The sequence below is a fragment of the Labrus bergylta genome, chromosome 20 (genome assembly GCF_963930695.1).
Source record: "Labrus bergylta chromosome 20, fLabBer1.1, whole genome shotgun sequence".
NCBI lineage: Eukaryota > Metazoa > Chordata > Actinopteri > Labriformes > Labridae > Labrus > Labrus bergylta.
Window position 1 is genome coordinate 2,371,767 of NC_089214.1, and position 14,614 is coordinate 2,386,380.

The following is a 14,614-nucleotide window of genomic DNA, read 5'->3' on the forward strand; positions in this document are numbered from 1 at the left end:
GAGTTTTTGTGCAGAAGTCAAACACTTGTCGAGCTTGTTGATTTGAAAGAATATCGAGCAGTAACTTGTCCATTTTAACGCTTGTTTAAATGGCTGCACACGTTGTTTTCTAGCATCTCTGATTTGCAGGATGTGCATCAAAAGAAACCAAAGAAAAGCATGCAGCGTTCTTTTTGAAAACTTGGCATCCAGATTGTTCGTCTGGTGATTCAAAACTTCCAGAAATGTCTCCTGCACTGCCAGCAACCTGCTCTCAAAGTTTACTCTGCAGCAAGTGCTTTCCACCTGTCTCTCTCTCTCTCCCCCCCCCCCCTCCACTTGTTCGTGCCTTCTCATAAACGCAACCCAGGAGGAGCTGGAGACAGGTGCACAGCAAGGGGGCATGTGGACCATGCAAACCCCGTGAAGCATCCTGGGTGCACAGGAGGAGCACAGAGTTGAGAGGCTTTAAGCGGAGTGCACATCAGGTGTTTCACATTAGACTGCGTGGCTTTTCTCTTTCAGATATAACATATAACCCCCCCCCCCCCCCCCCCCCCATCTCACAGCCCAGACTTACAGAGTGTATGCCTGAGAATGTAAACCCATTAACCTGACGGAAATAGCCACCACGTGCACTTTTATTCTTTGCTGTCACAAGTAAGACGTGAAGACAAAAGTCCACCGAGCAGCTGGAAAACTGCAGTTAGCTCGGCAGAGGGCCTGACACCAGTTGAGCACCAAAACGACTCCTTCCTGAGTCATCGACTCTGAGTGGGCTGATTACTCAGAAAAATAAACTCAATGAGGACCCTTTCATTTACAACAGACAACCAGTTTTACACTCAATGACGTCACTGAGAGCAAACTTGAGGGATAATGTGATTTAAGGATCCGCACATCAGAGCGTCTGTTTCCTAAATGTTTTGTTTTTTAACCCTTTGCCATTGGCTCTTGGAGTAACTCTTTAGGACCGACGTGCTGTTTAAATCTACTTTCTACCCAACCTTTAAAAAAAAAAAAAAAAGAAGAAGATTGTGTTATTTTAAAGGTGGTTCACGTTAAGCACATTTTTTTTAAATGCGTAATAACTGGATTATTATGAAAGGAGGGAGCTTCCGTTTTAGTTTCATTCTTATCCCTTTGTGGTTTAGTTTTTAGAATAACCTCTACGTGTATTTAGTCTTATCATTTTTTATTTTGATATATACTTATTCGGTCTCTTTCAAATCCAGCTCGTTGATTGGACAAAAACTATTCTGAAAATGTAAACAAACTGGTCCTGTTTAGTTTTATTTTGGTAAAATTATTTTATACTCTATAAGGGAGGCAGAAATAAGATTTAATAAAATGCAAATATTGGCTTTAACTACTACTAAAAATAAATCTGGGAGTTTTATAGTTGAACTCACATTTACTTTAGACTTTTTAATTTTTAAAAAATATAGAATTTAAATGAACTTTCTCTTGAAGGGAAAACAACGTTTTGACATTTTTTAAGACACATTTTTACTCTAAAAAAACCGTTAAAATTTAAACTAAAATAAAAAGCCCTCCCTGGTTCTTCTTTTCTTTTTCTCAGAGCAGCATTGCAGAGTCTACTGATGGGGTCTCAGCTGCTTTCAATTAGCATCATCTCATTTAGCTGAAGCCTTAATTGCGCTCAGGGTGGTGCAGTTGTTTGTGCTCAGCTCTGTTTGAAGAAGACGAAGAAAGAACAATCCCAATTCAAATGAGACTTATCTACGCCACAGCGATCAGGAGGATTAAGAGTTATTAAAACCTATAAAGGGCTCAGACCAGAGGAAGATTCCGAGGCCTGCAAAGTCCGCTGTGCAGCGACCCGGAGGACTTCTCTGCAGAAAAAAAAACAAAAAAAAAACATTCACAACAAGCAACATTTATATAGACATCATCTACATACAGTGATGCCAGATGAACACAGAGAGAATCTGGATTTACCGAGAAATGAGGAAAATGACCTTTAAAACAAAATGTGACGACGTTTTTAACTCTTAACAAATAAAAGCCTCATTTCAGTTTCGTATCGTTTTTGTACTTTTAGAAGATTTCAAAGATGGTTGAGGATCAACTCAGAGTATATTTACGCATTGGTGTCACTATTTCAGCAAGATTTCAACACCGTAATGAAGCTATTGCGTGTTTCTCATATTGCAATTTAATGCAAAAAACAGGAAAATGTAATAATGCAATCAAAGGAGTGTATTAGTTTCACATTAAAGTCTATTTATCTCACGTAATTTACAATAAATGGGAGATTAGTCTGGGATCAACACACCACATGTTTGGGAAAACAATTACGTAGCCTACTTATAAAAGTCAGGGTCCGAAATAAAATCCTAAAATTCTTCATAAATTAAGTTTAGCTCTGAAATATTTGGACTTTTTTTGCATGCAGTGTAGACTCCACGCAATTAGGCCCGAGTCTAATCTTTGCCAGTGTGGCTGCCGTGCTGTTGGCTGACCCGGGATCTAAAAAAAAAAAAAAAAAAGAAAGAAAAGAAAAACAGGGGGCAGTCGAGCTTCCAGGCCCACAAAAGCGCAACACAAAAAAAAAATCATACAGGATCCTCAAATAGCAGGGACGTGCTTTCAGGTTTTGAAAGGCACAGGAAGCGCGAGGATTTGGTGGCGACCCCTGCATGGTGACAGGGCTGATATCTTAGAGACCCCCATTCATCGGGAGGGAGGGGATGGTGACCGGGGAGGGGGGGGGGGGGGGAGAGATGAGTTGAGGAGGAGGAGGAGGGGTGGTTCTGGGGTATGGGTGGGGTAGAGGAGGAGGAAGAGGAGAGGAGGGGAGGGGAGGGGAGGGGAGGGGGGCTCTCAGGGTGCATCTGCAGAGGTCCCACCGCCCTCTGATCTGTGAGCTGGCACACATCACGGCGTCCATTCACAAATCCTCCTTCTTCTGCGCGTCACCTTTTGTAGTACTCCATAGTACCGAGCGCTGGTGACGTGTAAGACAATCCTACCAAGGAAAATACAGAGCAAGAAAATAGGTTATAGGAACTCAAGGACAGGGCACATGCGCACAATGCGTACGATCTATCGTAGTAGTAGGAGGGGGGGGTGTATAATGTGTATGTGTGTGAGGAGGAGGAGGAGGAGGAGGAGGAGGGGGCACAGAGCTATAAGTGAATATGAAATAGAATCTGTGCAGATTTATAGGCTGCATAGAAACCAAATCAGATGCGCAAAGTGTGCGTCAAACCCGAGTTTTAACCCTTTAATGGAGGGGAAAGAGATTATGCATTGTTTTTTTTACATTAACAAACTAGAAGGAGAACGAGGAGGAAAACGATTCACTAACTCTACTCAAAGCTGTCAGATAATCAATGTTTCCCTTTTTTCCTGGAACAAGAGTAGATAATAAAAATGGCAAATAGACCTAATTATTGCATCATCACCCCCCCCCCTCCAATTTAAACTTTTATAATAATAGTAAATATAACAAGCGTGTTTAAAGATGCAGAGTGTGTGTGTGTGTGTGTGTGTGTGTGTGTGTGTGTGTGTGTGTGTGTGTGTGTGTGTGTGTGTGTGTGTGATATGAAATAATTAAAGCAGCATTTGTAGAAAAAGTCCTCTCATCGATTGAGATGGACCTGCATGCTGCTGGATGTTTGGGGGCTAACGTGACGAGCTGCTGGGGAACAAATTAGAAGAAAAAAACATTTCTGATCAGGTTCAATATTTAAAAATATATATTTTTTTAAAACAGTGTTTATGTTGAACGTGTGAATGTAAGGCGGGCAGAGCAGGCCATCAGAAATGTGTCCTTCATCTCCAGCTGCAACATGTGAACTCTCAGTTTCCACACTTTGAATAACAGCCACATGTCTTTTTTTTTTTTTAAAAGGCCACTTCTGTCTGCTTCATGAGCATGTGCATGCAATTTATGAAGCCACTGCTTTTGTGTTGATTGTTTACAAAGAAGAGTTGCATATTTCTGTTTCATATCTCTAACCCTAACCCAATCCACATTTCAGCAAAATGCACCTTTAAAAACTGTTATTTTTCTTTGTAATATCTCACAAATGAAACATTAAAACATAAATGTGAACACGAGTCTTCAGCTTGAGCAGCCACATGGCCGATAAAGAAAAGCACAGACTTTAGAAAAAGGTGATTAAAACCGAGAATAACTTCATTTTAAACACTTTTTTTAAAAACAATATCGCATTATGCAAATCAAACGAGATCTACACAGCATTATTTAACCCTTAGCTAACCAGAGCAGACTGTCCTAGAATGTTTTTTTTTATCCACATGAAGGAAAAGTGTGACTTTAGGGTCAATCTACAAAAATCAGGAACAATATGAGGAGGATTTTCTCTCTGGCACAGGACGCGTTTTGTCCTTTTTTTAATTCCACCACAGACAAATAAAAGCCAAACACAACGAGGAGAGACATTTAAAACGCCTTGATAGCTGGATTGCTGTCTCTAAAGAAGGCCTGTCCACTGCAGAATCTACACATCAACACATAGAAGTCATGTATTTAAGAGTATTTTTTTAAAACTGCACAGTGAGAGCATGTCTCAGCCTGTGGTTCAACATGTGCAGATGATCTTGGAGAGGTAAACTCTGCGCGTAAAAACCGCCCTGCTCGCTCAGTCCAATCTATTTTTATTGTTTCATTAGAGAGAAGCTAATGTCAGATTTTGTCACTTTTCATAGACAATGTGATCCCAGGGATTCTAACACAGACGACTTTTCGTGTGCAAATGTTGCACCCAGGCCCTGATTATAATTCAGAGGCTGAGATGGTGTCATTTCCTCCAGACAGCCCCTGTTTTGCTGGGAGGTTAGAGGCCAAGCCCAGGCGGTAGCGGCCTGTCTGTGCCTCCATTGTCTGCTGCTTATTTAGCGCTCAACATTAATCTGCGCTTCCCCTCACAAGTGAGAAACAATCGCAGCATGAGAGTGGCCTGTCTAATTACATCTTTCACTCCTAACTTTTCAGTGCAGCAGCCGACGGGAGAGCTCGGATGGGTTCTTTTGTGAGGTGGACATTGAGAGAGATTTCGGAGCAGATAGGAGGCTGCTGCTCAGGTAGACTTTTAGGACACGAGGCTTTTTGCAAAAAGCAGCAACATCAGGACAGGAGGCTACGGAATCAGTTTTAATTGAAAATAGTGCTCAGAGATCAGCCTGAAGGGTTTATGATGTGGCGTTTTTTCTTCTTCTTTTTTAATCCTGTGTGCATTTGAGCTGTCACTGTGTCAGCGCGCGTTTGGAGGCAGAATCCAAACGCAACACAAACACATTTGAACTAATTAGACTGCACTTTTATGTTATTATTATGCACGAAGTCTGAAGGCTATTTAAGAAAAAAAAGTCAAAGATAATGTAGACAATACCTAACAGAGAATCTCGTGCTTAAATTTTAACGTTTTTTTGTGCCAAAATTTCAAATTAGTACAACAGATTGAGCAGCAGGTTACTGTCCTAAAATAAAAATAAAAACTTTTATCTGCTAAAATTCACTTTATCTGAAATAAACCTGAATTATCTTCCCCGTATCATATCAGAAAATGAGCCTCTGGTTCCAAACAATGACATTAAACAACAAAGTAGCCTCATGTGATCATTTTTTAGAAATGTGGATGAACTCCAATCCTTCCCCAAAAACACCTAAAGAGCTAACAATGCATGTTATAGTAATAAACAAAAAAAAGAAGCAAAGTGACTTTCTGACTGGATTGTTCAGATCTCCTCACTCAGTGTCTCAGTCCTGCCTCTCCTCTGGTCCTCCTTGGGTGCCCCCTCTTCTTTACGCACAGCCCCGCTTGAAGCAGCACGCAGGCGGAGCAGCGACTGATCCGTCCCTGCAGCTCTGGTGGAGTCCTGGGAGCAAGAGACACAAACTTCACGCTGGTCAGCAAAGTTACTCAAAGTTTTGTCTTTGGCGCGACTCGGTACCCTGAGCACCGTGCACAAAACAGTTTGTTTGCATCACTGATTTCTTTTAAAGGGATATGGACCCACTTCTTGGCCGAGCGCAGCGTCACGGCAGGCGAGCAGGAGAATATAAGGAAATATACTTGATGCACATTTTTGCTCGCTGATCCCAGACAGGAGCATCTTAGATACTCACATTTTTTAGTTTTTTTATGCATTTTGTTGTCAATTATGAGCGACTTGTCAATTCATGCAGAAACAGAGTGCTACTAAAAATCCATGAAACAAACCGAGGGCGAGCTGCTGTGCCAGGTTAAATAAAAGAAAACAATCTGCTTCAATTCATATTTCAAGGAAAAAATGCGTCTGCAAAATCTTGTTTTTTTGCAAATGTGAGCACAGAGCCACGCAGCAGGTGTGCTTCTCTGCGTGTAACCTTGGCCAGGACAAACTGACTTTTTGTTCCTTTAATTCTCCTAACAGGTGTTCAAAATAGCATCCAGCCTCATTCTGATAGTTTGTGTGATAGATATTTACAATTGTTCATCATGTTTTTTTTTCCACACATGATTTCAAACATGTTGACCTCAAAGATCCAGAAATGCATCCACATGAGGCCGTTTTTACTTTGAGAAGGTTTATTTGTCTTCATACGAGCTGTTTTATTTTTATAGTTTTAATTTAGATTGCATGAAAGTGTTTGTCTTTACATGTCAGAGTGAGACTTCTGCACATCCAAGATGGGTACATTTGCATTACAACATAGTAAACATGTACTACTCCTTATTTTATGGGAGTCCCTCCCTGTCTTGCAAAGCAGGAACCCCGGGGGTCCCCACAGCCCACTTTGACAAGCTTCAACCTGCCTTTGTTTCACTGAACACACACATTTTGTTGCGCGTCGTGTTGTTGTTGGTTTTTTTTTGCAAACTAAAACTCTATAAATGTAAAGCTGCACACATCTTAAACACACATGAATTATCTGGGAGTATCTGAGCGCTCACACCGGATTTAAATGAGGTTTCTTCTTCGTCAGTTCGGGACTCTTTCCCTTTACTAAAGCGAGGATGGGCGTTTGTGGACTGCTCTGGAGTCTGCATCACATGGCCTAGTTTCTGCCCTCCCATTGGTCAAAGGCACGTGTCTGGGAGGACGGTGGGAAAACGTCACTCGGGGGGCTCGTATTGAAAATAAGAACAAAACTCCAGAGTGAGAGTATTAGAGCATCAGTTTAGGAGCCTCTTTATTTACCCTTAGTTTAGTTTAGGCATAGGCACTGCTGAGCGCACTCGAACCGGCTAACTAGAGAGTGGATGGTGCACAAATGGCACATGTTATCCCTCTACGATAGCAGCTGTAACCCGAGAGTGAGGGAGTACATGTGAAAAAGTATGCTTTTCTCAGAGGACACTATCGCAAGGCTTTGCATGGTGTCCAGGGCACTCGTTAGAATTTGAGTTAATTTTTTTATTTATTTTTACGCGTGCAGTTTTTTTTTTTTCATTTCCCCCCAGAAGTTCTTTGCATTTTTTTTTTATTGCAGCAGAGAGAGCGATAAAGGGGTTAAAGAGAGTAAAGCGGAATCAGTATGGAAGAAAATGATCACGGCAACAGAGACGTGGTGGAGCGGCAGGAGTCGGCGGATGAATCCAACAGAGCCATCCTACCCCTGTTGCAGGCGCCGGGGAACCCGCAGATCCCTCACCGGGTCACCAATTTCTTCATCGACAACATCCTTCGGCCGGATTTCGGGCGGAAAAAGGATGGGGGCGCAAACCGCGAAGAGAGTAGCCTGGCGTCGCGTCGGGAGAGCCACAACAGTCCCGCCGCCCCTCAGACCGAGCCGGTGGGGAGCACGGTGCCGGCGGAGGGAACCTCCACTCCGCACACGGTCACCGGGACCAAGAAACCGGCTATAGCCGCCGAGGAGCCTCTGAAACCCCACGGGGAGAACGGAGACCAGTGCCTAAGCTCAGACTCAGACAGTTCCCAAGCCAGCTCAAACCCGGCCCAGTCTAAGCCAATGCTGTGGCCGGCCTGGGTCTACTGCACCCGATACTCGGACAGGCCTTCTTCAGGTTGGTGCATGCTTTTTTTGTTGTTTTTTTACTCTATTCGTTATTCTCGGTAACCTGAAATACCCCGTAACACTGACCCCGGATGCCTTGACCGACTTCTCCCGAGCTGAGTGAAGCGAACCGTAACTGTGCAGCGAGAACTGACGATTTACTAAATATTTAAGCAGTCTGATTTTTAAAAAAAGAAATAAGCGATTGTGCACAAAACACAGACCCCATGACAAACTACACACACAACATGCTTAATGTAGAAAAATATGAAAGCTAAAAATTAAATTAAATTAAATAAATGGGCTTTCTGGTGAGAGTAGCATTTTTTTCGTTTGTGAGAAAGAGAAAATATAATTTCAAAGAATAAAACATCCACACTTTTCTAAATAATTAAACTTCATCTGCTCGAAAAAACACAGACCAACATATTTAAAAAGCTTTTTACGCACGTGATTATTCTGTACTAAAATATTGCCTTTCAGTGAGGGAACTTTGGATTTACCTCGGGGTTTATTAGTAGGCTACATATGATCATATTGGGCTCTTATATTTACTAAACATGCACGCTGACAGGGTTTATTTCGTCTCCTGCATCACGTGTAGCTTCGAAAAATAATTCAGTTTTGGTGTCGTGGCTGTTTTCTGTTTGGGGTGGATTAAAAATGCATGTTAGAGCAATGGAGGCTCGCCCTGCACAGCTCACCCCATATGTCGCTGAGTTAAGTTTTATTTTGAAGAAAACAGATGCTTTAACTTCTCTGCATGCAGGGGAGACGGACATGTGTTGTGTTTAACTTATAGTATCCATCGAAAAGTGGAGTACAACTTGTTCTCATGCATTATGTAACGCACTATGGAGTGGCGTAGGAGACTACTACGAGTTGTAGCTGCACAGTTTTGATGTACACACGCTGATTCATCAGTATGGAGAGACTCAGGCCTGCACCGATGTGTCCTTTAATGAATGTGTTTCCTCTGTTTGGAGGCGCGCTTGTCCAAAAGTTCCCCTAAAACAGGCCTCCATCCAGATGGAAAATTAATGTGGATCTAATGTGTGCTGCTCACATTCGGCTCACGTTTTGCTCCATTGAGGAGCTTTTTTTTCTTTTTTTTCAAGTGACCCACAAAAGATGTAACAGCACTGAAATGAGCCCTGTGTTTTTTAACCAGCAACACACTTACTGATCGGCTTTTCTACTCCTGTCCTATTGGTTCAAAATTCCATATTATTTGCGTTTGTGTGAGTGCGCACGTATACGCATGTGTGTAAGTGAGGAAGAGGGATAGAAACAGGGAGGGAGGGGAGCTTTCTGCTTCTTGGGTGTGTGTTGTTTTTTTCAGTGGATGTGTCAACATTTTGCTTTTTTTTGTAACAAATGAGACAAAAATGCTTCACGAATTAAACTTCTTCTGGAGGATTTTTTAACAGCTCCTAATGACATTGGTTTAAAATCTTGTTTACATCGATTTTTTGGTAATTAAATATGCTCTGAGTTTTCCTTCCAAAGCAGATTTGAAGCAGCTATTTTAGAGGAAAAGTGAACTTTAGTAGTCTACAATATAGTAGAGTAGGTGTACGTGATGTGTTTTTAATGAGGAAAACTTATTCGTGATTTGTCTTATTCATAGAAAGCTCTACTAAAGCAAACGGTGCCTGTAAAATGATTTTCGGATTCATATTTACCAATTTCTATGTGACTGTGACCCCCCTCCACCCCCCACACCCCCCTCTTCCACTACAGGGCCAAGATCTCGTAAACCAAAGAAGAAAACGACCAGCAAAGAGGACAAGCGACCACGGACGGCCTTCACAGCAGAGCAGCTGCAGAGACTAAAGACGGAGTTTCAGACGAACCGCTACCTGACCGAGCAGAGGCGGCAGAACCTGGCGCAGGAGCTGGGCCTGAACGAGTCCCAGATCAAGATCTGGTTCCAGAACAAGAGAGCCAAAATCAAGAAGGCCACCGGCGCGAAGAACAACCTGGCCTTGCACCTGATGGCACAGGGACTGTACAATCACGCCACCGTGTCGTCGAAGGACGAAAAATCAGACAGCGATTGATTTCCAGAGAAGTCACAGAGCAGCCTCCACGACGAAAAGAGACCTATAGTCATCCTATGATAGATTATACAGAGATATCACACCATACAGGAGTATTTAACGACACCACAGCAGATAGAAATATCCAGAAATTCTATGACTATCACTACAGATTCACCAAGGGCCCATAACAAGACACACATGGTACAGAGACCCTACAGGGACATTTAAAGGCACCACAGCTCTCTATAGGCTCCTATAGGAATATTATAGCGATGTTTCGTTCTACGGGAGGTTTTCGTGAAGCCTACAATGCAATAATTTCATCGAATAAAGGGCCAGTGTGTGTAGAGTATACCAGCATTAAATTCTTTTAAAAAAAAATAAGAGAGATATTTCTGCAATATCACGTCTATAAAAGATGTTGTATAAAGGTATGTTTTCATTGTTTGTCACCCCCCCCCCCCTCCCCTCCCCTCTCCAGGAGGTAGCTTCACATGTTAACCCCCCCTCCATGTTTTTTTATATAGGCCTATACTGCTAAACCATGATTGTCATCGTGCACTTGCATTCAAACGAACTGACGCTTCCACCTGTCAGCGAGGCGAACAAAACTCAAGTCCAAAGAATATTTTTCTGCTGCATCCAAGGCTACTGTGAATTTAAATAAATGCCAACACGAGTGTTTTATGTCCACGCTTTTGTTTTTGCTTTCCTTTGTTGTGTTCCGTGTACAAACGGACAAGAGAGAGGAGACTTTGCCAGGAGGAGTCAGACGCATTTGGGCAGAATTTTGGATTTTGATACGCTTTTTTAAAAACAGAAATAAATTCACAAACACTTTATAATAAGTGACCGAGAGAGAGAGAGAGGGGTTTGGATTTGATTACACACGTCACGTCACTAAAAAGGGATGCTTTGCTTACTTGTGTGTGTGTGCGTGCGCGTGTGTGCGTGTGTGTGTGTGCTCGTCTCATCGCCTTTAAAACAAATCTGTGCGTTTCATTCGTTTGGCCAATAACGCATCAGTGCAGCTATTCTCGTTTTTTAAAATAGCAATATGAATCATGTCGTTGTAGCTGGACGCATTGGAGGCTATGACGCTGCCTTGAAAAGTCACAGAAACAAACTCTGTAGCATAGAGACAATGATGACACGCGTTTTTACGCATTCCGAGTAGAGTCTTTAAACGCAGCTTATTGGATGTTTTTCTGTCAAATCTTTCTCTATATACAGTTTTTTTTATCACATATCCATATATCATTCAAAAGGAACAATCCAGTCAGTGAGTGTACTCCACATGTTGGACATCTCTTATCGTTGTTGAAAGGACTTCATATGTGTATTTATATAGATTATATTGAGAAAAAAAAATCTATCCAATGACCAGTGTTGCTTTAGAGTAGATATCTGAGGTGTTTACACTGCTTGTTTATCTTGCAATAACTTCTTTGGTTTTCTTTTTTCTTGTGAATGAAAAATAGTTTATGGGGCCTTTGCATGAAAGCTGCAATCTGTTGTACTCGGGGTGGGGGGGGGGGGGGGGGGGGGGGGGAGGGGGGTGTGTGGAAAAAAATAACTGTGTTTCTAAACTCTGGTCTTTGTCGACGGGGAAAGTATGATGGAGTTCAAGTTGTCGCTGACTGTATCCATATACCAAATTGTGGACTTTTTCTGCCTTTTCAAAGTGTTTTTGTTGTGTATCTGCAAAAAGTGTGTGTGAATTAAAATCCACCAAACAGAAACACACTTTGCCTTAAAGTTCAGGTGTGAACTTTTTGTTCCTGAAACGTGACTGTGCCGAATCAGAGAAGCAGTATTACTTCAAATGCAGACTATTCAAGAAGTTGAATGCCTTTATGAGAAAAACTGCTGGTACGACATATTGAATCTACTCATCAGCGTCTATATCTATCTATATATGAACATGTTTAAATGAAATTACAACACAGAGTTGTAGAATACAATGCTATTTTTTATTTTACGTTGGAAGTATTCTTTGGTATAAATGTACATACTTTGTATCATGTATTAATTGTGTAATTAACTGCCTCCTGAAAAACTGCAAAAGAGTAAATAAAACCTTGAAGATTATACACAAAAACACGTCGCTGTCACATTTATCTGTGGACAACACAAAGTGCTCAAATCGTCCAAAAAATGTTTACAATGATGCTTTCAAACATGTCAGAAATTCACAAATCGTATGACAAACGTTATCATTCTGCACAGCGTGACAACACTTTCCACGCAGACGCCCACTCGTTCTGGGATCGACATTCACGGAGGATCACGTTCACGGGTGTGCAGATTAAAACATTTTTTTTTTTTTTTTTTTTTTCAGAAAAGCATCCAAACATTATGCAAGGGGAAAGCCTTGAACAATTCCCAGGCATGTTTCCCTCAACAATGCCTGATCTGCATTTCCATACTTGCACCGCTAGTCTTTGAAACGCCATGTCTAACGGACAGTGAGTATAGCATCGGAGCGGATAGAGCTGCTCCCAGCTCTGTCTCCAACCACGGTCAGTCTTCCTCGCCGCTTCTGAAAGGGAGCCCGGGCTTCTATCATAGGGCAGAAATGAGAGTCGAAAGGGGAGAGAGAGGGGGAGGGAGGAGGCGAAGGTGGGGGGACACTAGAGAGAGAGAGAGAGCAATGAAGGTCAAAGCCTGTCATGGCTGCAGGTGGCTGGTCCCCCCCCCCCCCTCCTCCTCCCTCCTCTCCCGCCCCTCACTAACCCATTCTCCACACAGCTTTCTCACTCACCAACTCTTACTCTCTCTCTCCCTCACACTCGGCACACATTTTTTTTTACTATCATAGTTTTTTATTTTATTCCTCACGTCTCCACACACTTCATTCAGGTCTCCTGCCTCCTCACATGCACACATTCCCCCGTTGTTGTTTTTTTTTTTTGCTCCTTCAATAGGAACCTTCATCAAAATATTCACAGAGCAGGGAGAAAGCTCCCCGAAGTTCAGTTAGGGACACCAATGCATGATGAACAATAGCTGAAAAAGCTGCGAGCGGGTTGAACACGCATGGGCACATTCGCCTGGAACGAGAAAAAAAAAAAAATGATTGGAGAAGTATTAGTCCTCTCCAGGTTGAGCTTCAGGAGGTCAAGGGAGCAGAAGTGGATCAGAAAAGTGTTTCTCTGCTGTGAAAAAAAGAATAATTTATTTAGAGCATGAATCACAAGTCATCCAGTCAGACAACAGACATTTCTTTCTTCAAGTGGATGCAAAAACATCCAGAATAAAAAAGTCTGGAGTGGAGAATCTGTGCTGCTGAGCAAAAGTGGAAGTGAGCAGAGGATACATCAGGAGAGTATCAGTGTCTTACCTCCTCACACAAAAGAGCCCCCCATCCCGCTATGACCTCTCCCACCACCACCACCACCTCCTCCAACCCCCCTTTTCCCCTACTGTGTCATTTACCCACAGTTTTCTAAACGCTTCCTCCGTCCGGCCAGAGGAGGAATCTGCTCAGAGGTGCCCGGGCTTTTGTGGAGGAAACATAATTAAAGTGGTGAAAGATGTAAAAAGGTGAAGAATGGGGATGACATCAGGCCAATTTCACACTTGGCACTCGAATGGCTAGGTCCAAGCCAGGACTCTTGCCTCGCAACACAGATCAAAGACCCACTGTCACCGCACCAGTGCAGAGGGGGAAAAGAGAGGCAAAAAAGGACACCTAACTATGCTAATCCCCAGGACGAATATATTTTAATCTTGTTAGAATACAAGTTAATGCCGTGGCTCAGTGACTGAACTTTTTGGGCAAGAATGAGAGGTGGACAGAATTACTTTTTACCTTTTTCTACACGAGGTGCCGGATAAACAGAGTCTGAACAAACTTTCTTTTTGGGCAAACTCAGCACATTAGCGAGTCCTCGTACTGTACACAGGAGGCCTCTGAAAAGGCGAGCAACAGATTTCATTAAGAACAACGAAAAGGAGGGAAAGAATCTACCCCCAGAGGCTGTCAGTGACCCCCGTGTGAAGCCCCACTAGGGCACCTAACATGCAAAGGAAATGAGTATTTTGTGGACTGGTTTGTCCCCTGCTCACATTGAGCCCTCCTTCCTACAAAAGCACCTTGGTAACCCTTGATCTCTCATGTATGGAAGTCAGGGCGCTGGGGCCTGCAGAAGTTGACTAGGCAGACAATAGCGAGCGGATGCTTTCTGGAGAAGTCACACCCAGGCAACTCTCATTTCACACACCGTGTTTGAGTTACCTCCCTTGGAAAAGAGAAAAAAAATAAAATGAGATGCAAGACTTTTCTGAGAAGATTCCCTTTTTGTTCACTTAACGAAATTCAGGAAAAACAAGTGTTCTTGTCCTCTTTTTGTCCCCATGTAGCTGCAGAGTGTGGGTTCAGGAGTGAAAGGACGAGGGGAAGAATAAAAACATTTCACTCCTGGTGAGTTGTTTACAGCACGCTTTGACCCACAGAACTTCTTCTACAGAAACCGAGACGAGGACGGGGCCTTTGGAAAAAAAAAAATAGAGAGCTTTCCTACAAACTGGAGGAAGAAAACGAGGGAACAAGTTAGGAAACATTTGTTGAATCTGCTTTCAGTAGTTTGTGTTG

At 42.6% G+C, this 14,614-nt stretch overlaps 1 protein-coding gene and 1 long non-coding RNA gene across 2 annotated transcripts; one reads left to right on the plus strand and one right to left on the minus strand.

Annotated features, from left to right (window-relative positions):
- Positions 1–923: 923 nt before the first annotated feature.
- Positions 924–6,707, minus strand: LOC136177200 (uncharacterized). The gene is made up of 2 exons (XR_010664838.1): positions 5,724–6,707; positions 924–2,971 (listed from the first exon to the last, which is right to left on the minus strand). It is a non-coding gene; the product is annotated as an uncharacterized lncRNA (long non-coding RNA).
- A 393-nt stretch (positions 6,708–7,100) lies between these two features.
- en2a (engrailed homeobox 2a) lies at positions 7,101–11,561 on the plus strand. Its single transcript, XM_020652072.3, has 2 exons — positions 7,101–7,982; positions 9,716–11,561. The coding sequence occupies exons 1-2, from the start codon at positions 7,493–7,495 to the stop codon at positions 10,033–10,035; spliced, it is 810 nt and encodes a 269-aa protein (XP_020507728.1). The 5' UTR covers positions 7,101–7,492; the 3' UTR covers positions 10,036–11,561.
- The last annotated feature ends 3,053 nt before the right edge of the window (positions 11,562–14,614 follow it).

Excerpts from the sequence above, each read along its gene's own strand:
- en2a (XM_020652072.3), top strand. The coding sequence starts at position 7,493 with ATGGAAGAAAATGATCACGGCAACAGAGACGTGGTGGAGCGGCAGGAG. Across the intron at positions 7,983-9,715 it reads CTCGGACAGGCCTTCTTCAG|GGCCAAGATCTCGTAAACCA; the intron begins GTTGGTGCATGC and ends CTTCCACTACAG.